Raw genomic sequence first — 25,825 nt, forward strand, 5'->3', positions numbered from 1 at the left:
TGCCCGCCTCCCGCCCCGGGGGAAGGTGAGCGTGTGGTGGGGGTGGGCGCCGCAGGAGCCACGGGGAGAAGGGCCTGCCCCAAAGGCAGGGGAGCCCCCGCGGGCCGGGCTCGCACCTCGGCGCCGGTGTCGGAGCGCAAGAAGGGCGAGCCAGGCTCTTGCTCCCGGGTCACGGACCCCGGGTCTCCTCCGGTCTCCTCCTCGCAGGCAGGGCCCCTCCTCGGCGCCGCTCGGCGGGCGGGCAGACCCTGCCCCTCCGGCGGGCCGGCACCGCGGGCTGACCAGCGCGCCGGCAGCTGGTCATTAAGGCGGTGCGCATTCGGCTACCCCAACAGCCACCGCCGGCCCGTTCTTCCAAGAGCTCCTATTTCTCTGCCTTGCATTTCGGGAGGCACCGGCGCCCCTGCCCTGGCACAATCTCGCCACGTTCAACCTCAGCCCGTTCCAGGCGAGCGGTCAATTGTCCCCGGCTCAGCTCGGGCAGACGCTTCGCTTCCCCCGCAGCACACGGAACCTGCCAGAGAAGGCAGACATGGCTGCTGCGGCTGTGAGGCAGAGACCGCCACAAAACTCGCACAGCAGCAGCGAAGCCGTTGGCGGAGACCCGGAGGCTCATCTCCCCCTGTGCTGTGTCGAGATAAAAGTTCTCCAGCCTCAGCTGCGCTGTGTTACTCCATGCAGCTAACGGAGCTGGGAACTGCAGGCTTAGCAGAGATACAGAATTAATCTGCTTTTCCTGGGAATTCTCTCTGCCTGCTTACTTTTGATTAAAGAAGTAACTAAAAAAAGTTAATTGGGACCCTGACATTAGAGGCGGAAAAAAGTCTCAAAGTCACACGCTGAGTACAGTATTTATTTAAGACATGCACACATACAAGTGGAAATACATGCAACAAAAGCCACTTTTCTCGGCAGGATGACTGCTGTCAACATTCTACATAGCGCCTTCGAAGTAAAATTGCTTCCCTACTGATTTGCAGTAAGAACCCTATTCAAAGTCACCCGTGTTTGATTAGAATAATAAAAAACCAACAGGGATTTCATTTCCCTTAGAAGAAAATGTCCAGTCTAGTAAAGAATCCTAACTGAGCTGTAATGGCTTTCTCCACTGAGGTAAATTCAGCAGGAATTAGGAAACACTTTACTGAGGAACAGAAATTCTTTAAATTTTACATAAGGATTACAAAAAGCGATAAACAGGTTTGTTCCAGTTCAGCTGCACGCTGTGAGGCCCAGGGCAGGAAATACTTGAGGAGGCATTACGCTTGAGATGTAGTATACGCTTGAGATATATAGTTTTACTATAGGCCTACTGTAAATGAGGTTATCAAAACTAAAATAATCTAATTCTTTAATTTTTGAACTATTTGAATACAAAGGATTATTTTTCTAATTCTATGTTTGTTATTGCTATAGTAAAAATAAAAATAAGTGTTCTTTATTTCACTTACAGTCAGTTAAGCTTTCTTTATCCAGCAGCAAACGAGGAGTCATGCCTATGAGTGTCTGTGAATGGCATCAGCAGATCTGAAAGAGTTCCTTTGTTTTAAATCCAAGAGGCCTTTAGAAACTCTGCCTCGCTACCCTGTCTGCATCAAGGCAAATGAGCATTAATCCTATTTTACAGGTAGAGAAAACCAAAATAAAGTGTTAACATTGCTAAGGCCACAGAAGGTATCACCATCGGAGCACTGGTAGGTACTAACGCCTCATGCCCTTTGTACTCAGATGGCTGGAAAATTCATTAAGAGATTGAAACAAAATAAAACCGTTGTTAGTGCTAGAGCTCCAGTCCTGCTCAACAGTGTATCAGCACTCAGTAAATTAGTCCCTGCCAGGCAGTAACACAGAGACGTGGCAAGTGGGAAAACAGAGGCGCAGAAAAGGCAAATGACTTGCCTGGTGTTACCAGCAGGACAGCAGAAGAACAGCAGACAGGACCAGCTCTCCCAAGCATCAGCCCTGGCAGCAGTTGAAAATGTGACATTAAAATGGAAGGGGCCCTCTGACAGGTCTTTGCTCTTACTGTATAGTCAGGAACTAATTTTGTGACCTTCCAGAACACAGACTGGACATATTTGGTAAAAAGACACTGGGCAACTTTACGGGAAAAGTAGGACGTTTTTCTACAAGACTTGCTAAAAAGTTCTTGAGGCTTTTGTGATAGGACTATCAGAGCTATTGTCAGAGCTGAAACCTACCCATGTGACAAGCAACAGAGAGGATTGCCCTGAAGGCCTGCTCCAGGGTATGCATTTATTCTCCTCAAAACTACAGGCAAATTAAAAGAAAATAGAGAAGAGAGAATTCTAAGTCCCGCAAGTACTCTAAAGGGAATAAAAAGCACTGGGCATGGCTAGTTACTTGGGTTTATGGACATAGTGCAATTGTAGCACAATTCACTTTATTCCCTGTATGAAAATATTAATAAAGACATCAGAGTCGATGGCTGATCAGTTATTTAGTCTTAAAATACTTTCATGCCTTTCCCCCCCCCTTTTTTTTTTCCTCATGGTAATAACTAAAGCTTTCAAAACTGTTTCACAGGCAGGAAACCCAAAGTATTGCCCTAACCTGATGATAACGTGTTTGGAACTTGATTTAGGCTCCCCCACTCTTTATCTAATCCCGGAAAGATTTGATGCTTCCAGGAGCTTGCAGTCATTGTAATAAATCCACAAACTTTGACATGGAAGCTACAGTATCTCCAGAAAGGAGGTCAATTAGAAGCAGTACTTGTAACTAAACCTACTCAGGAAGGAAGGTTTTATTTGGACAGTTTTTTTGACAAATTGTGGCAACAATTACTTTGTGGAAGGGCATGCAGAGGAGCATGTTATACTAACACCTTATTTTCTAGTAGTTAATAGGGGTCATTGAAGGGGTAATGGGGGTGTCCAGCATCTCTTGCTACTAGCTTTCCATTCACCTGTGAAGTAAACAGACAGACTCAAGTCAGAAAGATAAAAATCCATTCTTACTCTCAGTTTCAAATTCTGCATGGTTTAGATTTCTAAATCTTCACATCCCAAACATCTGGGAGCATCTTCTTCAGCTTAAACAAGAGCTGTTCCCTCTATCCCGAGTCCTCTTAGCACTTTTTGAAAGAAAAAAAAAAATAAAGAAAAAAAAAGAGATAGATTTCTTTAGCCTAGAGCAAGAGTCTTTCAAGCTGCTGAGGCTTGAAGAATTAGATTAAGAATAGTTATAAAGACTTTTGCTTTGTAGCCGTTATTGAGTAAGTGTTGTAACATGCACACTTCAAAACACTTTATTAGGGAGTCAGAGATTTGCCCATGTTTCCGTGACAGAGAGATCCCGGGCTGCCGATTTTACAGATGAATAAGATGAAACACATTGAATAACTTGTTCAGGGTCATTCACTGAAGCATTGATAGTGTCACTCATAGCACTTTTTGTTTAAGAACATTTCCATGGAAGACCAGCTTCTCCAGCTGTTAAATGGGAACACTGAAACTGATGTTCACAGATAATGAAACAGAGGCTCAGGCTGGCCCAAAAGCAGACGTGGCCATGCAGAAGTCTCAATTCCTACATCCCACCTCTAAGCATTCAGATGCACAAGCTGCATTTCTAGTTGCACTAAGTCCATTGCAACGCCCCCAACTTCCGAGGAGCTGAGGTCAAACCTTGCTCCTCATCTGTAATGTTTGGGGAAATTTAGGCATTGGCAAAGAGAGACACACCTCCCTTGGTGACAGACTAGCATCACTCAGCTAAAACTTAATTAAGCGACTAATGACTGAATAAAATGTTAGAGAAATCTTTGATTTTTATACATATAAATGTGATTTTTATACACATAAATGTGATGTTAGAGATCACTCAAAATGTTATGGGGGCAGAGGGAATCACAGAGACTTTCAAATCAAGTATCAACTAGCAAGTCCCTTTATTAGCTTTCAGTATAAAACCTGCATTTCAAAGCAACAACTGGAATCCCTAGTAATGAATTGTTTACAATGACTACTGAAGTGTGAAATTAGTCACTTGGGGGCACTAGAGAGCAGAAAACTAAGATGTTAAGGTTTAACATTTGACTGATGCTCAGATTGAAATAAAATAAAGCTGAAATGAAGCTGTCAACTGAAGGCAACCCTTAAAACTGTGGACAAAACTATCACAGCATCTTCAGGTTTCCTCATATTCTCTTGAGAGCCAACAACCTCCTCATGTTCCTAGAATTCATATTCCTCATTTCCCCCCACCCTGTTTCTTCCCCCCGCATATTTCACTACACACAACAGATCTTCAGGTAAGCATTCTTGTTTGCAGCATGCCAAGACAGCAGCTGCCAGAAGCAATGTTTCACATAGCTGATTCCAGTCTACCCCAGGAATTTGAGAGAAGGAAGGAAGGTAAAATCAGCAGTGAACACACTGCAGGTCAACGGTAGCTAACTATCTGTCCTGGTTTCATCTGGGATAGTGTTAATTTTCTCCTTAGGAGCTGTTACAGTGCTGTGTTTTAGCAGGAGAATAATGTTGATAGCAACAACTAAAACATCAGTGTGTTAAGTAGTGCTTACATAGTCAAGGACTTTTCAGCTTCTCATGCTCTACCAACTGAGAAGGCTGGAGATGCTCAAGAAGCTGGGAGGGGGCACAGCCAGGACAGCTGACCCAAACTGGCCAAAGGCATATTCCATACCATATGACATCATGCTCAGTACATAAACTGGGGGAAAGCTGGCCGGGGGGCCGCTGCTTGGGAACTGGCTGGGCGTCGGTCGGCAGGTGGTGAGCAACTGCATTGTGCATCACTTATTTTGTATATTCTTTTCTCATTATTACTATTATTTTCCCTTCCTTTTCCATCCTATTAAACTGTCTTTATCTCAAACCATGAATCTTACTTTTTTTTTTCCGCGATTCTCTCCCCCATCCCATTGCAGAGGGGGTGGCGAGTGAATGGCTGTGTGGTGTTTAGCTGTGTTAAACCACAACGCTATCAAAAATAGACAGATCATCACATGTACAACACCATCACTCCTCCTCTCCTGGCTTGCTAGTCATTCAAGTTTCAGTTAAGTATATTCCTTGGCCAATTATGTATTTCCAAAAGTTTGGATTTCAGGCTGGTGCAAGGTGATTTCCAACCTCTATCCAGACAATGAACTGTTAAAGTATAAAGCAACTTAAATTGTCTACATGCAATGTAACAGCCTCTCCTCAGGCTTTAAACAAGACACAATGTGGAGAAGAGTGGCACAACTATTAAGAATTTGTGGTTATATATCAATGAATTAAAGCAAGTAAAAACTGTTTCAGTAGTTATGATAGGAGCTCTGACATCACTGCCATATCACACTTTGAAATTCAGACACTATAAATTACATTCACAGAGGAGATAGGCATGAAAGGTTAGACAGGAATTTTAATTCAGAGTTGATGAAAATTCTTTCCGATAAGCCCAGAAGGGATGGGCAGGAGACAAAAGGTTCTGCTAAAGATCTTACAGCTACAGAGTTGTGTTTTAATTCTCCTCATCTTGCTTCTTCCTGTCTTGTTATCTGACAGTATGGCAATATCTTTGAAGCCCAGCTGCACCACATTCACCCTTTTTCTAGTTGGACGGGCTAACACTTTGAACTGTATTTCATCTCTCCTTTGTGAATCACTGTGATCTGATCAGGTTTCCCAGGTAACAAAAGCAGATTAATTATCCCCAGCTCATCCAAGCCAGGCTACATTCTAATGTATTTTGCAGTTTCATTAACAAAACAACTTTGCAGCACAAGTGGCAAAACACTTGAAAGAAACATACAGTAAGCAGCAGGTGCGCTCATCACTACCACATTCACACAGATGAGCAGCTAAGCTTGCGGTTTGGTGTATAGACTCCTGATCCGTAAGCGCAAAGATAATTTTGGTTGCAGGGATGTGGGGGTTTATATTTACGCACACATACTGAAGCAACCCTACAGTTAAAAGCATGGCCTTGAAGCTCTCGTAAGCCCCAGCATGACAAACAGTGAAAGCTATAACAAGTATCTACCCTTGATATGAGACAGTAATTCACAACTTCTCTTTTCTAACTCAGACTAGTCACTGATATGCTCTCAAGTATTCAAAAAAACTCAGTAATAAATCCTGGAGAAAAGCTTTCCCTAAAGAATTCTTATAGCCAGTAGCCACTGACTGTTGAAGAATAATTTACAGGCAGACAAACTGCTGGAGAGACAAGGATATGCTTGACAGCTTCAAAATTTGCAGAGATCTACTGTATCTATGCAGTGTACTGTATGATAGAGAAGTGATAGATCACTTCAGGCTCATTACAGCACAGTTGCCATATGTGGTCAGTGATGCACCAGGGAGTGGCAACAGCTCTCTGTTGTATAGTCAGAAGCAGGACAATAAGAAATGAGGCACACTATAAAGACAGGAGACAACAAGGCAGACTTTTTTTTTTCTTTGCAGTGAGGGGAAGGGAACAAGGTTAGGTTCTTTGATATAAGAAAAGAACGACCAAGACGACTTCAACACTTACAAGGCATTGGTTCTCTAAAAACAGACTGGCATCTGATAGCACATGAGGTAAGGTTTCATGTGACAGAGTAAACTACTGATGCTAAAAAATGTTGTGGCTAATGGATTTGGGAAGAAACATACAACAGCCTAACCCAAACTCCTTGCATTGGAGGAAGGTCATTACAACAGATGCTGAAAGGGGGGACATCCAGTGGAAGGGGAGTGGACAAATTCCCTCATGTGACTTCCACGATGGATGTGGAGAACACAAAACAGCACCCTGAGTCTTCACTGATGTTAGAGGTTTATGGTATAAAGTAGAGAGGGACAGTTGGAACAAGGTGGACTTCTGGAGGAATGGCATGGACCTTAGCCTGCTTGTACATGAGAAGAACAAATCAGCAGGAGTTTGGTGAGATTTGAAGTAAGATGGGACTCTGGTTTAAAGGCCCATGGACAGGTCAGTAATGAGAACTCAAGAGAGCCATTGGCGATCAAAACAGAAAAGAGAATTTTTCAAAAAGTTACCTTTTTTGTACCCAGCTTTTGAAAAATTCTTTCGTCTTAGACACCCTAAAAAGATGTAGTGTTCTTATGAGTAAGTAGTTCTGATGGGGACAGTAAAAGAAGGAAAACTGCAACAACCCCAAGTTGTGGCCACATCACATAATGAAAACTAATAGAAACATGAGAAATTTACCGTAATCATTGGCACAATGTAACGCCAGTTTTTATTCAGGCTTCCAATGTGGCTCATCTCCTCTTCTGTGAGGCTGAAATCAAACACCTGAGAACAAAAGCAAGAGGCTTTATTCAATAACCATAGGTTTTTCATATTTAATTGATGTTGAGTTTTGCCTCTTGGTTTTGTTTCCTTTGTAAGTCTCAACCATCCCCTTGTACCGTGAATTTCTCCAGAGATCCACAAGCAACAGAGCTGACTTAAAGGCAAAAAGGTTCCACTTCTCAATAATTCAGGACAGCACCAGTGACCTGAGACATTGCTGATTATTTCAGTGTTTAATTTCAGATGAAAGTGGAATACAGTTGTAACTGAGGCAAACACACACATGTACACACACAAGACTGGAATAATTTATTAAGCTGCAGTTACACAATATTTCTTTTGTACTTTCAAAAAGAAAACTTACATGCTATATTAGAGTTGCAAGATCCTAGTGTTAAAACCCAAGTAAATTAAACATAATGTGATTTCAAACACCTTCAGAAGATGCAACTTTGATAAGTCTGAGCTTCAAATAAAGGGAATTTCCATGGAACTCTGATCAATAGAATTTATGTATCTGCAAAAATCTTGGCTTCAGACAGAATTAGTTTGTCTTCTGTTTAGAAATATGAAGTTGCAATTAAACTCATTTTATAACAAACACCAAAACAAAGGCTTAAAGCCTGATATATTCATACATTTGCCAACTCTAAGTTTACACCGATACTGCATAGCACTCTTCCACAAAGATAAAAAGCAGCGGGACCCAGCTCCTCCAAGCGAGTGCTGCCTATTCAATCAAATATTCTGTTCCCATGTAGATTGAAACCTCAAGTAACTGCAGAGTTTACTGGAGTTTCCTGACATTTTTAGCAGCATACTACATGGCAGAACTCGGTTTCATGGAAGTAACAGTTACAGAAACAAGCCTGAACTTAAAAACATGTAACCAGCCCATCTGTATGATTAAGGGCTGAAAAAAAGATCACGAGGTGATTCAGATACTTCCCTCCAAATTATTGGAAGTCAGAGTTTTCAAATAATTTCTAGAGTGAACTGTTTCTACTTCACACCAGAAGTGAAACACACTAATTCTGTGCCTTCGGCATCATTAGAATGACAGTTTGCTGCAGAAATAGTCACCAGCCCTCACTTTGCAGGATAGAGCAACTGTTATTCATAAGAAAGAACCACTGAACATCATTAGAAGACTCCCTTGTTCAATAAATTTGTATCTCAGATAAATTTCGGTAAAGATGTTTCATTTAACTTCTACAAAGTACATTCTTTACCTTTTGATAACAAGACTGTGCATGTGTACATATGCGCACACTTACACACTTAGTTGCTTAAAGCATATCGTTTGTTTTCCAAAAAATCTTTACCCTCCCTTCTAAGCGTGTGCATACGTTGATGAACAAGTATGAACCAAGTGCCTCAGCTTGTTGTTCTGCAAGTAGTAGGACAGTATATTACTCAAATAAGAGGGCATTGCTGAAACTCCTTCCCTCCATTTAAACTTACCTGGAGATTCTGCTGAATGCGAGTGGGAGTGACACTCTTGGGAATGGCAGCCACTTTACGCTGCACTTGCCATCTGTTAGGAGGAGGAGGAGAGAGATTTTCTGTGCGTGTAGTTCAAAAACCACGATATTTATTTTGGTTGAATAATAATCTGTGGCATCAAAGATGCCTCTTACGTTTCTATGTGAAATAAAAATACCCAGAAGAGGGCTAACATAGCACTGTATTGTATTAGGATCTAGTACATCCAAGCTCAAGCAAAACAGTAGCCACTGGACTAATCAATAAGAAGATGTTCATGCCTTTGAATAGCAAGCAAGTTTCAGGTGCTTTAAGCTAGAAAGCCAATAAACAGTCAGGAAAAAATGTACTTAAGCATTTTACGCAAGTTCTAACATAACAACCACTGAGAAACTAGAAGAAAACCCAGATCCCTCAAGTGCCCGTCTAGTGGTTTGAGCACAAAATCTTGACCGTGTTCAGCTGGCAGGGTAACTTGCTGCTGTCCAGACCGTACTAGTGATATCGATAGATACAGAGCCAGACAAAAAAAAATGAGGATAGAAATCCAATTTTACTTTACAAGGTGCTGATCATATTCTGGATATCACTCAATCATCTTGTTTCCCAGTATCCAGCAGCTGGCTTTTGCTATATAAGAACAAAACAGCAAACGGTTCTTCAGTGCAAAGAAGGAAGGCCCCTTCCTCAGCCCCTCTTCCTGGGAGCCCATTTGAATGCAGTAGCAAGAGCTCAAGGGTTCAAGCAACTGACCATGTGCAAATTCAGTAGGTGGCACTCAAATGCGGTGCACTGCTGCCTTAATCGTCCTACTGCTATTCCACAGCCGAAAAGGTAGCGAACTGTCCCAGGCATGGATCCAGGCCCTGAATGGAACACTCAGATCTAGTCCATCCACCTGCCCTAAGGCAGGACCAACTCTACCAACTCTGTAAAACAAGCACCAAATGGGGTTTGCACTCTCTGTGATTTTAACTCCCCACCGATGGGGAAGAACATGCAGTTTAAGTAGATTCCTTCTAGCTTGCGTGTTTTGCTTTATTTAAGGCCAGGACCCAAATGCCACCCTCCCTCACAATTTTTCTATACCTCAGGATGATCTGTGCAGGTGACTTGCTGTATTTTTCTGCCAGTTTTTTGATCCCAGGTTCTTCTAGAAGCACAGGCTCATCTGGGTGTTTCCACATGCGATCTGGAGAACCAAGGGGACTGTAGGCAGTGACAACCAGTCCTCGTTTCTGGCAATGAGCTATCAGCTCGTTCTGAGCTAGGTAAGGATGGCATTCTACCTATTAAAATGACCCACAATGAGTGGCTAGAAACAACACAAAACTCTAAACAAGCAGGAAGTCAAAAGCACAGGAGAACCAAACACATCACAGGAGGTCATTCCAGATTCTGGAAAACCTTGAGGATAAAGTTTAAGTTAAGGAAAATAAAAAGCTGTCTGGTAGGCTAAGTTTACAGGAAAAGGAGAATAGATCGCCTAAGTTTAGAGTGCTGGATCTTCCCCATGTACCAAACAGATCACCCAACAAGCAAGGAAGCTCTCTATAGAAGGGATTCAAGTTACTCCCTCACAGTCTTTCTTTCTTATAAAGTAAAACGATCCTCACAGGGAAGACGAACTCTTCCACAGACCTGTTCAACTAAGCAGGTATGAATGGCCACAGAACACGGATATAGGCCTCTTCCCCACAAATTAATTTGCCTGGAAAGACCACCTCTGTGTGCCTACTCCTGCAGAGCCAGCTATATTCTTCCCTGTACATCAGAAGCTGCATCCCTTGTGCTAAACACGTAGCATTGGTTTGCAAATTGTTCCTATGGATACATAGGAAAGGTATTTGTCCTCTCCTTTATTCATCTTACCTGGAGCACAGCTGGTTTGACAGTAGCCACACTCAGTACATCATCAATCTGACGACTGTTGAAGTTTGACAGCCCAACGGCTTTCACAAGACCTTTTTCTACCAGCTTCTCCATAGCCTTCCAGGTATCCTTGTAATCAGTGTAATCGTAACGCATCGTGTTATCAGGATTCTTCGGGAAGAGATTGTCCCCTCGTCTACAGCATCAAAGGCCACATTATTTATATTATGTTAGTTCTTCACTAAAAGAAACTTTCCGCAAAGTATTCTCAAAAGCTTATACATAGTTTAGAGGATAGAGTACAAACTGAGCAAATTTGTCTGTTGAATTCCATTATGCTGACTTAACCTATAAGAAATTATTTCACACACAGTCTTTCCTATGTAAACTTGTTACACAGTACTTTGAACTACTTACCGATACGGTAGTGACTACGCAGAACTGATAAGCCACCGTATACACAGCAGCAGCTCTTTGCACACTTTGATCCTAGTGAAACAGCTGATTTAGAGAGCAGCAACTCAGAGGGCGGCTTTAGTTTTTCAATTTGTTTTTGAGGGAGGACTAATACTCTTCACAGTCTGTTTGCAGCTGCTACCAAAGGGATCTTGGTTTAAGACCTATCTAGGAGAGACTGCATTCAAAGTACACTGGCTTTCCCACCCCCTCTGGATTCTGTAGCAGTGTTAGCACTCGATATAAATGCAGATTCTCACAAAGGTCTTAGCATGTACATGTAGGTTGGGTGTGTTTCCAGTTAATCATACCAATGCATTTAAAAAATAAAATTAAAACCAAAACCAACACACACAAAGAACCTGGTTATGCCAGGCGACACCACCGCACTGCCAAAGGGCGGTGACTGGTCTCTGAGCAGTCCACCCTTGGAGGGGTGCCAGCAATCACCCTGGAAGAGCGCTGCTTCATAACCACTGCAGGACTCTGCTAGCTCAGATCTCAGAGACTGTCTTACATTGCTCTAGCTAAGCAGTGAACAGCAGTGAGAAATGGCAGCAGCTGGGAACAAGGGGAGATGGTTCTTGTTCATGTCACTGATAGATCTGGAACCAAAAATAACTCTGAAAACCTCATGAGCTCCCAACTCAGAAAAGCAGCCTCATATGTCAGGAGTAAATATATTAAGCGAAACATTAATTTTCAAGACATAGAGGCACTGTGATTTTCATCCAGAAGTCTATTTTAATTTCTGTGTAAATAACATTCTTTTGCTTAGCTTCCCAATACAATAGGCATTATAGATAACCATGCATTAAAACAGTTGAAGTAGAGCTAATGGAAAACTGTAGAGTTACCAGTTTCCAATGAGAAAACATAAAACTGCTTTATTAGAACGTCAGTTTTGTCAACTGTTTCCACAACATCAAGCATATTTAAATATTAGTAATATCTAAATACACATCATTATTTGTGTTATGTGTTATTATCAAAGCAATGTTTAATGGTTTTTTTTCAATCAACTGGAAAACAAACCTGTTTCACAATAGGGGGAATTTTTAACAGTTCTTCCTCCCAACCAGCTCTAGTTGAAAACACTTCCTCATTCTGTCATGCTGAGGAATACATTTATACTTTGAGCGTCTTTCCTCTTACCGTTAGTGTTGTATGCTGTGTAAAATTCAGTTCATATGACTAGAAGGGGGGAAAAAAATGTTCTCAAATTCGCAGAACAGACAGAAGCCCCCTAAACTGACAGGGTTTCCCCTGTTGAGTGAAGTCTCCATGCAAACATCTGGTCAGGAGATTTATTCCCCCCCTGCCTTTTTACTGATTGTAGGAACCGGGGGGCAGAACTGCTTCCAAAACTACAAGAAAATAAAGCAAGGAACTCTGCTTCTGATGGGGTGGTAGGATAAGTGCATTTAGCACTTAACTGGAGAACTTTCTCAACCCATATTTCCTCAAATGTAGAATTAAAGTGTCATAAGAAGTGATTTTCTTTTCCTCCTCATGCAGGTAACACCATGATACTGCATGTGCTTGGCCACTTCAGTACAGTTAATAACTATGAGTGAAAAGTGCTGTTGTCTTTACAAAACACTTAATTCTCATTTTACAGACAAGTAAAACTAAGGCACAAAGCAGTGACAGGATTTATTCAAGGTTATCATGTAGGTCATAGCAGAACCAAGAATAGCTGCCACACTTCCCCAATGCCTAGATGAAGATACTAGACTATTTTAAACTTCTAATATATTTTAAACTCAACAAAGATTTTACCTCACAGCAAGCCAAATTTTCAGCTAGTGTAACATAGCAAGCTTCAGTATAGAAACCTGTCCCATAAAGCTTTATTACTTTTTCCCAGTTAGACTACTTTCAGTTACCTAACTTTGGCATCCATGCCAAACTGTCAGAAGTTTCGTGATCCTAATTTCATTACCTAGTTGTCCTCACTATTAAAAAATTTAAGTAATTGCTTGAAGATTTTAAATGAAGGCTTAATACCCATTTTTCCAGCCTCATCATTGCTAAATAATGAGAACAATTACCCCTTTTCTATTTACAATACTTCTACACAAATCCAGAAATTTTGTCTCCTCTACTGTATGTTTTCAGACATGCTACAAATCTAACAGTAAACAAACTCTCACCCAACTGAAATTCAAAGAAGAATGAAATTTGAACAATTGTTTTTGTGAATGAATGGACCAAATATGAGTAAGTGTACAGGTTATGGGTAGAAAAGAGTGTCTGTATGACAGCCTGTAGGACTACATTATTAGCCACACTGAAAAACATCTTACAGGAAGAAATTCACAGCCCAGAAAGAAGCTCCTCAGGACATAACACCAGCCACTTACGTAAAACTGGGGTTTCTGCTTTCTGGGCCCTTTCCAGATAGAACTTACTCAAAGGCGTGAGGCCAGTGCATGAGGTACAGGTCCAAGTAATCCAGTTTCAAATCTCCAAGTGTTTTCCTTAGCGCTGGCTCTACGTCTTCTGGGTGGTGCTTTGTATTCCAGAGCTTTGATGTTACAAACAGGTCCTCCCTTTTAATAACCTTTAAGAAAGGTAGGAGAGCATAATTTACTGGAAGAAGTTCGGAAAGGGAATTGTAGCAATTCCCCAACTAGCTTTGTAACAAATAGAACAATTTAAGTTCGGGGGGTGGGGGGGTGTGGGTTGGTTTGGGTTTTTTTGTTTGGTTGGTTTTTTGGGTTGGGTTTTTTTTTTTTTAAAAAAGTAACAGATGGAACCTACAAATTAAGTCTTTCAAAAATATACTGGATAAAGAAGAGCAGAGAAATGCACACTTATATTAACAAGTCCTAAAATATACCAAATACTTAGCAATTTATTAGAAGTTTTGAAAAATAAAACAATCCCCTCCACACACACACACTCTCTTCTCCAAACTTTCCAATTTAAGGGTTAAAGCCACTACTAAGTGTGATGTGGCCAAAAGAAAGATTACTCAGTTTATTCATATATAAATTTTGTAATTTCTATTTAACAATTCACACATTCTAGGCACAACCAGCTAACTTACTATACTCATCAGATGTTATAAACCAAGAATGCTTCTCATGGAAAGAGTGTGGGAAAATAAACAGAAGAATTTTCCCCAAACCTCTGCACTTGAGTTTCTAGGTTCTGGAAGGAACACACTAAGAATTGAGCACCCTGTACCCTGTATTGGAAGGGTAAGATGCAGAAATGAAACAATTGGAAGGCTGGTTAACTAGGAAGTATAAAACACAACATGGAGATCATATTTGGCAAGCTGAGGCACCGAACACCATCAGAGGGCACTTCTCGCTGACTTATGCAGGACCAAGTTTCACTCAAGGCTATACTTTGTAGAAGTTGGAACGATTAATTGCTTAGTTTCTCTCCTTCAACTATTCAGTTATTTGCATGTTTCACATGTGACTGTTGTATTCAAAGAGAAAAATGTTTTAAAAATTCTAGTTTTAAGTTAGCTAGCTAATAGGAACTGAATAAAAGAGTCCTATGCTTCCCTATATGAGTTACCATATCTAGTAGGAAGGAATCCTTGGGGCAAGATGAAAACAGCCTCTCTCAAGCTATTCACATAACAAAGAGATTGCCCTAAAGCCAAGGCAAGAGCAGGAGGAACGCAGGAACAGAAGAACTTTCTTTCCAGGAGCTCTGAGGCTGTACAGATAATCCTTCTGGCCCCTCGGGCAAACTAGAGCGAGGGGATGAATTTAAGATTCCACCTCAGGTCATCCATATTAATGCCTGTCACATTACTTTATATTTAGGCCATGGACTCTCACGGCAGGCCCTTGAGTCACAGTTACCAAACCTTCAAATGCAATCACTGTTTTTTTTTTAAAAAAAAAGTAAGTATTTACTCACTCATATTTGATCTATAACCAAAAAACCCACAGTCACCAAATTTGCTGTGGCTACCCACCATTGCGTGCTATTCTAGACTGGGAAACTAGCGTAACTTTTCATATAAATCATGGCAAATATTTTCCATTTTAACTACTGATTCTGGGAACCTCCAATTTTTTGAACACTCAAATTGGGATACTTTGCAGGGGTGGGGGAGGGAAATTAAAAAAGGCATTTTCTGTAGTTTCCATGCAAATATTCCTGACAACCTTTTCTCCTCCTGACAGCCAGGATGGTTGTACAGCAGAGAAAGCCCTCTTTCATGCCTGCTCCTGATTAACAACAAACAGCTGGGATAGACCAGGAGGAAAAGCCACAAATGTTAACTTTACACTCTACTTTCAGGTCACAGTTGTAAATTTTGATACAACATATAGTCAGCATGGTGGTTCTTGTGTTTTTACCTTGTTGAGCCCAAGGCATTCCTGGAAAGCCTCACCAATCTCCGTTTCATTGCTGTAAGCTGCTGCACAATCGATGTGGCGATAACCCACACTTAGGGCATACTTCACTGCTTCTTTCACCTGTAATCAGAAACAAATTATCCAATGCAATCAGTGAAAAGGGACATATGACTGGAAGACAAAAAAAAAATTAGGGCCTTAGTGAGGAACACCCCCAAAGCACAGATCTACCTAAAGTCATGAGACTCAAACAGAGTAGGATACGGTCCTCTGTGGCACAGTCTCTAGGAGTGAAGAGCTAATTGCTAGCAGACGCTCCAAGAGTAACAAGAAAACAGACCATGCACACAAGCCAAGCATGCAAGGACTCACCAGATAGAACAGGGATTCATTCTTAACAATAGTTGTCACACTTTTCTTAAAGATAAAATGAGCTTTAAGAAGCCGTTTTCAAATAAATCATGGCTTACAAAGACAAATTTTCTGGAACTAACAGACCAATCGATCAATGTCAGTCAAGCCTGGAAGATATCTCCCACTCCCAGTAAAGGAAGAGCCTGGTTTCTAATTCCGGAATTCCTAGAGTTTGGATTTGATTCAAATGTTAACACTTAATTTCTAAGATAATGCTATTTTATGGCACATTTTTCCTTCATGTCTCATTCTCACTGATTGCACAACAACGAAAGTCACCACACAGCTGAATGTTAACCCATGGCCTGCAGGGGATCTCCTGATGATGCTCGCAACTTTGCATTTTGCTTTCCACATTGCTGACAACCAAGAATTACTACAGATTTCAGTGTTGTCATCATCTCCCGTTAGGTTGATGAGCATTAAGTAAAATCTATTTCATTTAACTTCCAGTGGACAGTAAGCACGTGTTGTCTTTTACATCTATCCATCTGAAGTGCTACAGTAAGAGCACATCTTATCTGTACAGGGATTTCTATAAATTGCTTTTCACTGACTTGTCTCTCAAGACTGTGGGAGATTGTAAATTACTCTGTGTATAAGGATTGATGCAATAGGGCCCTAATGTATTTATAGAGATTATGTCTCTCTTGACAAGAGAAAAAATGTGTCCACAAAGGCTAGAGAGAGACTGATTTCTTTCAACTTAATAAAGGTACCACCATTTTCAATTTTAAAGCTGACAAAATTATTAACACCAATTAAAGACATGTACAGTCTTGCTTTCAGATGCTACAGAAAGAGAAGGGGGAATCAAATGTGAAAAACATCTCTCCTACTGGTGGATTTCATTTATTTTTCTTGTCAAGAACTGCAGTAAAGGCAGACACAGGTTATTCTGACTGCATTCTTTGGCATTTTGAGAGGAAAACTGGAATGTAGACCAGTTTCCCTTAGCCAGAATGACAAAGCACTTCTATTACAGCAGTGAAGTAAGCTCTTCCTTTCTCTAGCAGGATGGTATTTACAGTCCTTGTTTCACTTTGACAAAGACATTCCTCAGGAGGTCACTACAAAGTCAAGGTCGTAGTAATTCTGAAATCACTTGAGACATATTAAAGGCTTTTAAGACTCAATATCCACCCTCCATAAAGATGAGAGTGTGGAGCTGAAGCAGAAAGGAAAGGAAAAACAGCGGTGTTCTTTGTCTGTACTAATCCCCTATTTCTTCTATCAGGGTAATTTTTTTAATCCAAGCAGGCACAAAATTTGCCATAAAATGAAGGTAGGCACTTGCAGAAAACTAGGGATAAGGCACTCCAAACATGTCTCTGCAAAGCGATAAACAGGAGGCCGTATTTCTGTATCAAGAGCTTTGCCTCCCATCCTTCAGATGCTGAATTCAAGTCCCTCCCTTAATATATACCAGCAGTAGTGAATTTTTGTGAATGTAACCAGGATTCTCTATATTGTCTAACAAACTTTTCCAAGAACTAAGCAGTCTCCTCCATAGCTGCAATCCTGTCACAAGGCACGCAGTCCGACTGGTTTTCTGAGGTATGCATTTCCTCTTCAGCTTTCCTGAAGTTTCGCACAGAAATACAACTTCCCTAAGGTCCATGTCTCTCTTCCCCACAGAATCAGCCTCTGCCACAGCAGGTTAGACTGTTCATCAGGTGGGGATCAATCCTCCAGGTTGAAAGCATGGCCCACTTGAGAGAAGAGAACAAAGCATTAAAGGATTACAGATAATCAAGCTCCGATATTAAAAAAAAATGCTACTGATATGCTTGATGCTCCTGTCTGAATGGACTTCTCTTTGAACTCATTCATGCTGAGAGTTCATAAGCTTCTGTACTGTGTTCCCTTCCAGTCAAGAGCCCTCCATCGTGTTCCTATGGTAACATGTAAAACAAATTTCTCTTCTAGCGCTTGATCATGTAAGACAGAAAACATTCTATTATTTTTATAGGATCTAAACCCTATAAAATCCTATAGTCTTCCAATTTAGATTTAGATTCAGTAATTCCCCCCCCCCCCTCCCCCCCCATTCCTACCATCTAGGACACTAGGGCTGCAATGGTGTCTTTGTACTGGACTGCTAAGATCCGGCTACAAGGTCAAGGCTTGTTTAGGATCAGGAATAGTAACAGCAATAATAAAGAAATTACTCAAGAGAGTAAGGTCAAGACTAAAAAGCAGCTTGGCAAGGAAAATAATTACAATCTGCAAAATATTCACCTGAAATAATTTAAAAGCCATCCACTTCCAGTCTTGCTTCTAATGCAGCCCTTGCACAAAAGAGCTTTCAATAAATAGCCTCTACTTGGGAAACAGCTAGATTAAATACAATCAATGATAATTCTTCTGCTTCTCTAGGTTTTTGGCCCTTAGTCTTTAATTCATAATTACAATTATTCTCCGTGAACTACATCATGTCCTTTCAAGGGTAAATCATTTGGACGCTGTGCCAAATTGCTGCTATGCTTCTGAATTTTCAAGAGTGATAAACAGGAATTTATTTATTCCACAGGAATAGCAACAACTTCTGTAACTCTGGCCATTTTCATTGCACTTTCTTGATTTTGCCTTCAATACATTCTAGGAATAAGTCTTTGAAGATAGTAGATGTTCCAAAGAAGTGACTCCCAATGACTTCCATGGACCCCAGAGAAGATGGCTGGATCCCGTGTGGGGTTCAGCTGCTAGAAGCGCTGCTTACTGTGGCAAAATCCATCCGAATTAGGTTTAAATTATGCACAAGCAGGATTTGTTTCCCAGTTCTTTTATAAGACTGCACTTTCCTCAGAACAGTTAGTGCACAAAACAAACAATACATTCATATTTTGTTTATTTAGTTTCAGGCATTTTTTTTAGGCAACGCACATTTAACTGCTTTGGGTGCACAGAAATTCATCCATTAAGTTCCTGCATGTTAATAAACTTAATTCAGCTGTCAGATGATGTTTTAAGTGACAGAGCTGAATGTTCACCCTTGTCCTCATTTAAGAGGTTGACTGAGCTCTCACACCAATTCAGCTTCCACATTAGCACAGCTTCTATTCCCAACAGATCCACTGTCCTGGCAGTTATTTGGACAGGAAGACCAACAATAAAATGGTTCTGAATAGATTTAATTTTTATAGCTTGTTTCCCACCTTTTCCTCTAGCTGGCATGAGAGAATAGCACAACATCTTGAGAAGGGTTTTAACTTTCCCTCTCAGTCATGAGCACAATGTCATCTGACACACTCCAAAAACCATCATGAAGCAAATGCAAGAGCAGCAGTAAGATACACATTTACTGCACAGACATGCAATGGCACACATAATCCAAGAGGCATTATAAACAACAATACCAGCTAAGAATTCCACCAAGGAATGGACATTGCCTTTCACAGCAAGTATGTGCAATCTCTTCCCCCAAGAATTTATCTTTTAACTAAATGAAACAGAAAGGAAAAGACAGACAAGAGGGAGAGATATTACAATAGGAGGCACAGGCCATAGCATGCAAACATTCCCACAGACAGTTTGTAGTAACACACAATTGTTTCCCAGTGTGGTGTTTGCCAAGTCATTGCATTTAGAAGCAGAGTGAATGTCTAATGACACATTAGTCGTCTTAGTGTAAAAGCAGGATGACAAAAGCAAGTTCTTTGTTTTTCTGCTAAACATAGGCTGAGCGCTGGAACAGGACTTATTAAAACTGGAGTTCTTGCCTCCCAAAATAATGCTTTCAGCCAAGTCATCAGCTCAGGCCAGAGGGATGTCTGGTCAAACTGGTAGCCTGAGGATTTACCAGTGGAAGAGTCAGGCACCATATTATAGTTACAGCACTTTCCCCTCTCACCCCACTCACCTGTCTCTTTCTGGATTCATCTCCCAGAGCACCACTGCCTGAGGCCTGAGTTAACAAGTCTTAAGGGATCTTCTGGTGCTGCTGCTTTTGTGCCCTAAGGCCTTAGTCATGCAAATACATACATACTTGACTTCCACTTCCACTGACTTCAGTGGACCTAAGACTAAAACCATTCCAGCAAAGGATCCAGGCCTCAGATCTAGGATCTTCAAAAAAGGTACACAAACACAAATACTAGTTGAGAGCACAACGTTATATTGTGCTCTGCTTACTTGGCCACGTTCACTTTTCCAAGTTCCCAGTCCTATGAGAGGCATCTTCTGCCCCGTATGGAGTACAACGAAGTCGCATGCTGCAGACATTTTTGCCTAAAGAAGAACAAGAGCAAACTGAGTTTTGTAGCAGTTCAGTAAGTTGCAACAATTTACATTTTCTATGCAAAAATAAATAAATAAAATCATAGAGGTCCTCATAATGCTAGAATAAAGATTAAGTAAGTTCTTTACAGTTTTTGCTGGTATAAAGGAGATTAATAGCTACACTGGAGAGACTAGAAAAGGAGCCCTTTTTCTCCTCTTCCTTCTTATTCTCTTTTCTCCTTTACAATGCACAGATTTTAAGATTTCTCAGAGTTGAGAAGTACAAAAAGAAGCATCCTGCAATAACATACAATTAATAGAGAAGCTCAGGTGAAAACATGCTTTTTTTTTTTTTAATCAGCAGTAAGCATTGATGAGGCAGAAGGCAGCAAGAGATGTTTGTCTGACCTTAGTGTACAGTAATTCCATAGGACTTCTGCACTAAGTCTTTCTCTTTTACAACTCACTACCAGCTGGGTCAGGAACCAAGCTCTCATTACCACTGCAGTTGGAGATAAATGTATTTTGTCAGAAACAGCTGCTGCAGGTTAAGGTTTGAAGACCTGATACAGGCAGGGTTTTGATTAGGAATGAATGGTAAAGGCATTTATGAAGGCACAGCCCAGAAAAACAAAAAATAAAAAAATAATGCTCCAAAGAACATCACTGGTGGAGGATCAGTCCCATCTTTTTATGCCGGATATGTGCTTTTTCACTCTTGAATCCCGATTTTCACCAACTCAGAACTGAACTACAGCTCGTTATCAAGGCTGTCTGGCATTGTGAAGAAAACCAGAAACATTTTAGCTTCCTTTTCAACAAGCATAACTGTTTATGAATTGTTATATACCTGCAACAGGCAAATGCTACTAAATGAGAAGACTACTTTTTAAAAAAAAAAAAAAAACACTAAAAAACCCCTCTCTGATGTGAAGTCGAGGCTAGCAGAGTGGACAAAATGGAGGACTTTCAAAGGTGGACACTAGGAAATAACATCTCAGTACACAGATCACATAAAACTGGTGCATATATAATTTTTTTTTTAATCATTCTGACATAGAACTAGAAATAGCTGTGTGCAAAGTGAGCTAAAATGCAATAGGTCCTTACATATTTATGTGTTTTGAATCCCAAAATAACTTTGTCTTCCTGCTCTTTTCTGTCTCCCTTCTCATTCAGAAAGGGACACTATGTTTTAAAGAGCTGAAAGGTTCCTTGTTCCCATACTGCCAAAATCTGCATGTGGACTCTGATGGAAATTCAAGACTAAGAGCTCAACTCTTGCATAAGATGCACTTCAAGTACAAACAGAATGCAACAGCTAGCATTGCTATTATAGAAAATGTCACGCACCTGATTTAGCACTAATTCACAGAGGAGTAGCGTTCTTCTGTTACTAAAGGGAGAATGAAAGAAGATTATGCAAAGTCAGTTGTCGCTCTCAGCCTGGGCTCCTCTCTCATGCTTAACACTGTGATATCCAAGCATTTTCCCTGTGAAAGTGTCATGGTTTAACCCCAGCCAGCAACTAAACACCACGCAGCCGCTCGCCCCCCCCCCCCCCAAGTCGGATGGGGGAGAATCGGGAGTGCAAAAGTGGGAAAACTCGTGGGATAAAAACAGTTTAATAATTGAAATAAAACCAAGTAAAACAGTAATAACAACAACAGAATATACAAAGCAGGCAATGCACAATGCATCTGCTCACCACCCGCTGACCGGCGCCCAGCCCATCCGAGAGCTGTGAATCCCCCCTTCCCGGACCGCGCCTCCTAGTTTATATACTGAGCATGACATCATATGGTATGGAATACCCCATTGGCCAGTTGGTTTAGCTGTCCTGGCTATGCTCCCTCCCAGCTTCTTGTGCACCTGGCAGAGCATGGGAAGCTGAAAAGTCCTTAACCAGTGTAAGCACTACTTAACAACAACTAAAGCATCAATGTGCCCTCAACATTCCTCTCATACCAAACCCAAAGCACAGTGCCACTCCAGCTACTAGAAAGAGAATTAACTATATCCCAGCCAAAACCAGGACAGAAATTCAACAGAACAAAGGTCCAGCAGGATCTTCTAATACCTGTTGTTGGCTTTACAGCTGCTGCAAACAGCAATCTGCTCACAGTGGCAAAACTTTTTATCAAAAAGGAAGGTTTTACAGTGTGTCCCAACATCCACACAATCTACGTTTCTGGTCAAACTGTTAAAAAGAAACCATATTCAGGATGAGCTCCAAAGGTGGCTAGCTGATTTCAGCAGAAGGAAGTTACTTCCCAAGTTCAGCTGTGTCCAAACTCATTAATGTTACTTGTTTAAAAAAACAAACAAACAAACCAAACCAAGAGTGGAAGCATGCGATGTTGGTTGAATGGCTGACTATGTAGGAGGAATGGATGTTTTCGAAGCAAAGCATTCACACAACATACTATCCCAAAATAGCTCTGCCTTCTCCATGTAGTTATCATTCTCCTCAGATAATTAAGTCCCAGATGATGCATGTGTTCACATAGAAAGTTTATATTTTCAATTTCTTGCTTAGCTTCTCCAGCCATATTTTTGTAGATCTACAGCAGACCCCAAAGTGCACATTTGTCTTACAGAGAGACATAATAGAGTAGTTGGAGTGATCCTGACCTGAAGGCCATGGTAGACCAAGGATCTGGTGAACCTCATAACAGTTAACCTGAATAGGTCCGGGCTTGTCTTGTGCTGCGCTTCAAGTACAGCGTGGCCTTCAGGCCCGTGCTGCAGGGCGCACAACCCATGGCTGCAGGATAAGCTCAGCAGCTAGTTGTAACAGGGGAGTCTGCACGCAGCTCCCACTTGATACCCACCATTACACCACCTACATGTCCTTGCCTTTAATTAAAAAAGCAGGAAGTTCTCATGGGAGCATCCTTTCGATTTGACAGTAGAAATGATGCATAGAGTTGTTTTCTTGTAACTGAGTCTCTTAAGTGACTGAAACGGGGTAACCCTTTCTATGGGCAGGGTCTGCACAACATGCTGTGCGTGAATCAGAGGAGGCCTGTTCAATGCTGCACAACTCGGGGTTCCCAGCACCTGAAGGGATGTAAGATTATCAATGCTATCCTCTTTCTTTATAAGGTTAGCTCTAACAAATAGCATTTGTTAGAGATGATACTTTACAGAGTCTGAGTGCCTTTCTTATCAGGATTGTAACGGACCAGCACCTCCTGGTGCAAAACAGCAGTTAACAAACTAATGGCTCTGAATTTGCACTGAGATGTATTAAGTCCAGATATTAGTGCTGAAGGCAATCATCGGTGAACCAAACTGTGGGTGTACATCTGTTTTTTGAGGCAGGGAGTCAGAGAAGGAAGAATAACAATGACAACCATATTCTCTTCTATTCTGAATTTGTATAGCAATTTTGTAGTCAGCTACATGCAAGTAGGTGCTTTTTACCTGAATTTAGTTGCCTAAATAAAGGTATCTTCTTAATCCATGCAATATAGCTAAAGACTTAAGGGGTTTTGATTCACATTGGCCTATAACACAAACATGACACAACCATATGCTTTACACAACCATGTTACACAATCATCTTAAATGTAACACTTCAGCCCAGAAGACAAGGTACACGTTTAATCAATAACTAGCATCAGAACATTTTCTAAGAACCATCTTGCCTCACATAACACTGTTGTATATTAACATTGCAGAGAGAGCAGAACTACAGCCTCTGGAGGAATGGAAACACGCCAAAATTAGAGACACTAGAAGAAAACACACTAATTAATACTTTCCACTCAGCTTCTTCCCCTAACAAGGGGATGTAAAAGAACTACAGTGTCTGCTAGCCATCATTATTTGGTTCACTAAAAAGCTAGAAGCTCTTTTTAGAACAGCAAAGACAAAAATAAACATAGAAGCAAACCAATTCTGGACAAGTAAGGTGTGGTTTTGGCTTAACAATACTCACCTCGCCTATTGCCGCATTTGCATGAAAGAGTAATACTCAGAGTAATTCAAGGGCAATGTAAGCAGTCTGGCTAGGAGGATACATGAATAACCAGAGAAGTATAAACTACACCTGTGCCTCAGCTCACAGCCACAACTCATTTTTAAACCAAAGCAAGGAGTCTTCCACCAGCAAAGCACACATAAATATGCATTAAATTAATGTGTATAGATATGCAAATAGGTATATATAGAAAATACGGAAGTCCCTGCTACTGAATCGCTTTTGCCCAACAAACGGGGGCTAACCCCCCATATTTTGGCTCCCCCAGAGGCGCCAAACGTGCCAGGCACGGCAGGGCACCCACCTCCCCCTTATCGCGGGGGCCCAGGGCGGGCCCGCGCCGCGGCGGGAGGCGATAAGGCCGCCCCGCCAGCCCCGCCACCGCACTCACCGCCCGCCGCTGCGCAGGAACCGCCCTCTTATACCGCCAGCCGCTTATACCGCTGCCGCCCGGCCCGGCGCTTCCGCTTCCGGCTGGGAGCTGCCGGCGGGCAGAGCGGCCCGGCCCCCGCGGGAAGGGTGGCTGGCACGCCGGCTTCTGCAGCCCTCCGCAGCCCTCCGCAGCCCTCCGCGCTGGCGGCGCCTGTTTTGTGCCGAGCGCCCGTGACCCAGCGCAAACGGCGCGGGGTGGCCCCTTCCGAGAAAATAAAACATAAACATGCGGCAGTGAGGGTTTCCCAGGGGCTGGGGGAGCCCGCCTCCCTACGGGCCTTCACCGCGGCGGGGCTCTTGCAGGTTTGCCTTCCCCGCACATTGTCTGAACCTCGGGGGTGCAGGGTGCCCCCCGTGCGGGGCTGCTGCCAGCCTGCTCCCGGGTCACTCCTGGGGTTTGCCTGTTCATTTTCCTCTCGCTTTCTGTTCGGTTTCCATCAGGAAATCCCAACCGCCCAGATTCTCCCTTCACTCTCCCATAAATCCGGTGGATTGCACCCCACAGAGGGAAACTACAGAATGCAAACCTAACAGATAAAGACTACATAAAGTGTATGCATTTACATAAAAATCTGCTATTTGTCTTGGCTTCTTGAAGCTGATAGGAAGACAGAATTTCCCCAGTTTTACTTGCAGCTCTAAATAATAGGAATCCAGGGAAAGTCCAAAGCCAGTCACGCTCGTTTTGCTTCACCTTTGTGCTAAAAGGTGCATAAAGAGAAAGAAGTGGCACTTCCTGAGAGAACTAAGGCTCCTTCTGTTGCAGGTGCACGAGAATGCACTTCCTTATTTGTGCAAGAAGATTAAGATTAAAGCAGAACGATTTTAGAGAGTGCTTACTTCTGGGTAGGTACAATCTTGGTGTTGTAGTCAAAGACACAGCCTTCAACAGGAGCAGACTTTGACCTCTAACCCCTAGACTTATGGGACTATACATGTAATTTTAAACCCAATTAAAGAAAATTATGACCGGTTTTGACTTTTACTCCAGGCTTCCATTTTTATAAGTAATTTATAAACATTCAGAATTTGAAAATAGTAAGACTAGATCAGAAATAAGGCAATATATATATCCAACAGAGCTTTGAAGAGGCTGTTACTTATTTCCAGAAAGACAATTCTGCTGCAGATTCTTTCTTTGCTGTTGCAGACTTGAACTGCTCGGGAGGCTTAAAAGCACAAAGGTTAATTAATCTCTTGGGCATGCACATGACCAGATTTTTATGTTGTTCAGCCTATTTTGACACAATACAGGAATGTATAAAGAGAGTGCAAGGACAAGACAAGACAATTAAAAGTAACAGGAAATAGAAAATTGAGAGGATGAAAGAATAAAGGG

The 25,825-nt window shown here is 41.7% G+C and overlaps 1 protein-coding gene across 15 annotated transcripts; it reads right to left on the reverse strand.

Moving 5' to 3' along the window:
- Nucleotides 1-832: 832 nt before the first annotated feature.
- Nucleotides 833-24,567, reverse strand: AKR1A1 (aldo-keto reductase family 1 member A1). Of its 15 annotated transcripts, XM_075155869.1 has the most exons (12): nucleotides 24,013-24,439; nucleotides 21,420-21,462; nucleotides 20,475-20,568; nucleotides 19,980-20,075; nucleotides 15,432-15,551; nucleotides 13,509-13,660; nucleotides 10,639-10,834; nucleotides 9,856-10,055; nucleotides 8,746-8,818; nucleotides 7,195-7,281; nucleotides 7,023-7,067; nucleotides 833-1,616 (listed from the first exon to the last, which is right to left on the reverse strand). In XM_075155869.1, the coding sequence occupies exons 3-11, from the start codon at nucleotides 20,493-20,495 to the stop codon at nucleotides 7,059-7,061; spliced, it is 954 nt and encodes a 317-aa protein (XP_075011970.1). In that variant the 5' UTR covers nucleotides 20,496-20,568; nucleotides 21,420-21,462; nucleotides 24,013-24,439; the 3' UTR covers nucleotides 833-1,616; nucleotides 7,023-7,058. The 15 variants fall into 15 exon arrangements, 14 of the variants coding, with proteins under 14 accessions (XP_075011970.1, XP_075011965.1, XP_075011966.1 ...); XM_075155864.1 differs by lacking the exons at nucleotides 7,023-7,067; nucleotides 24,013-24,439 and adding an exon at nucleotides 24,446-24,567 and having other exon boundaries at nucleotides 833-2,929; XM_075155865.1 differs by lacking the exon at nucleotides 7,023-7,067 and having other exon boundaries at nucleotides 833-2,929; nucleotides 24,359-24,443.
- Between the last annotated feature and the right edge of the window lie 1,258 nt (nucleotides 24,568-25,825).

This window comes from Calonectris borealis, chromosome 8 (assembly GCF_964195595.1).
Source record: "Calonectris borealis chromosome 8, bCalBor7.hap1.2, whole genome shotgun sequence".
NCBI lineage: Eukaryota > Metazoa > Chordata > Aves > Procellariiformes > Procellariidae > Calonectris > Calonectris borealis.

What these genes read in the sequence shown, in the direction of transcription:
- AKR1A1 (XM_075155864.1), bottom strand. Translation starts at nt 20,495, where the DNA reads ATGGAATTACTGTACACTAAG. An exon ending in TGGAATTACTGTACACTAAG is followed by an intron (nt 20,076 to 20,474) that starts GTCAGACAAACA and finishes GTTCTTCTTTAG; the next exon opens with GCAAAAATGTCTGCAGCATG. An exon ending in CCTGCACAGATCATCCTGAG is followed by an intron (nt 8,819 to 9,855) that starts GTATAGAAAAAT and finishes TCCTCCTAACAG; the next exon opens with ATGGCAAGTGCAGCGTAAAG.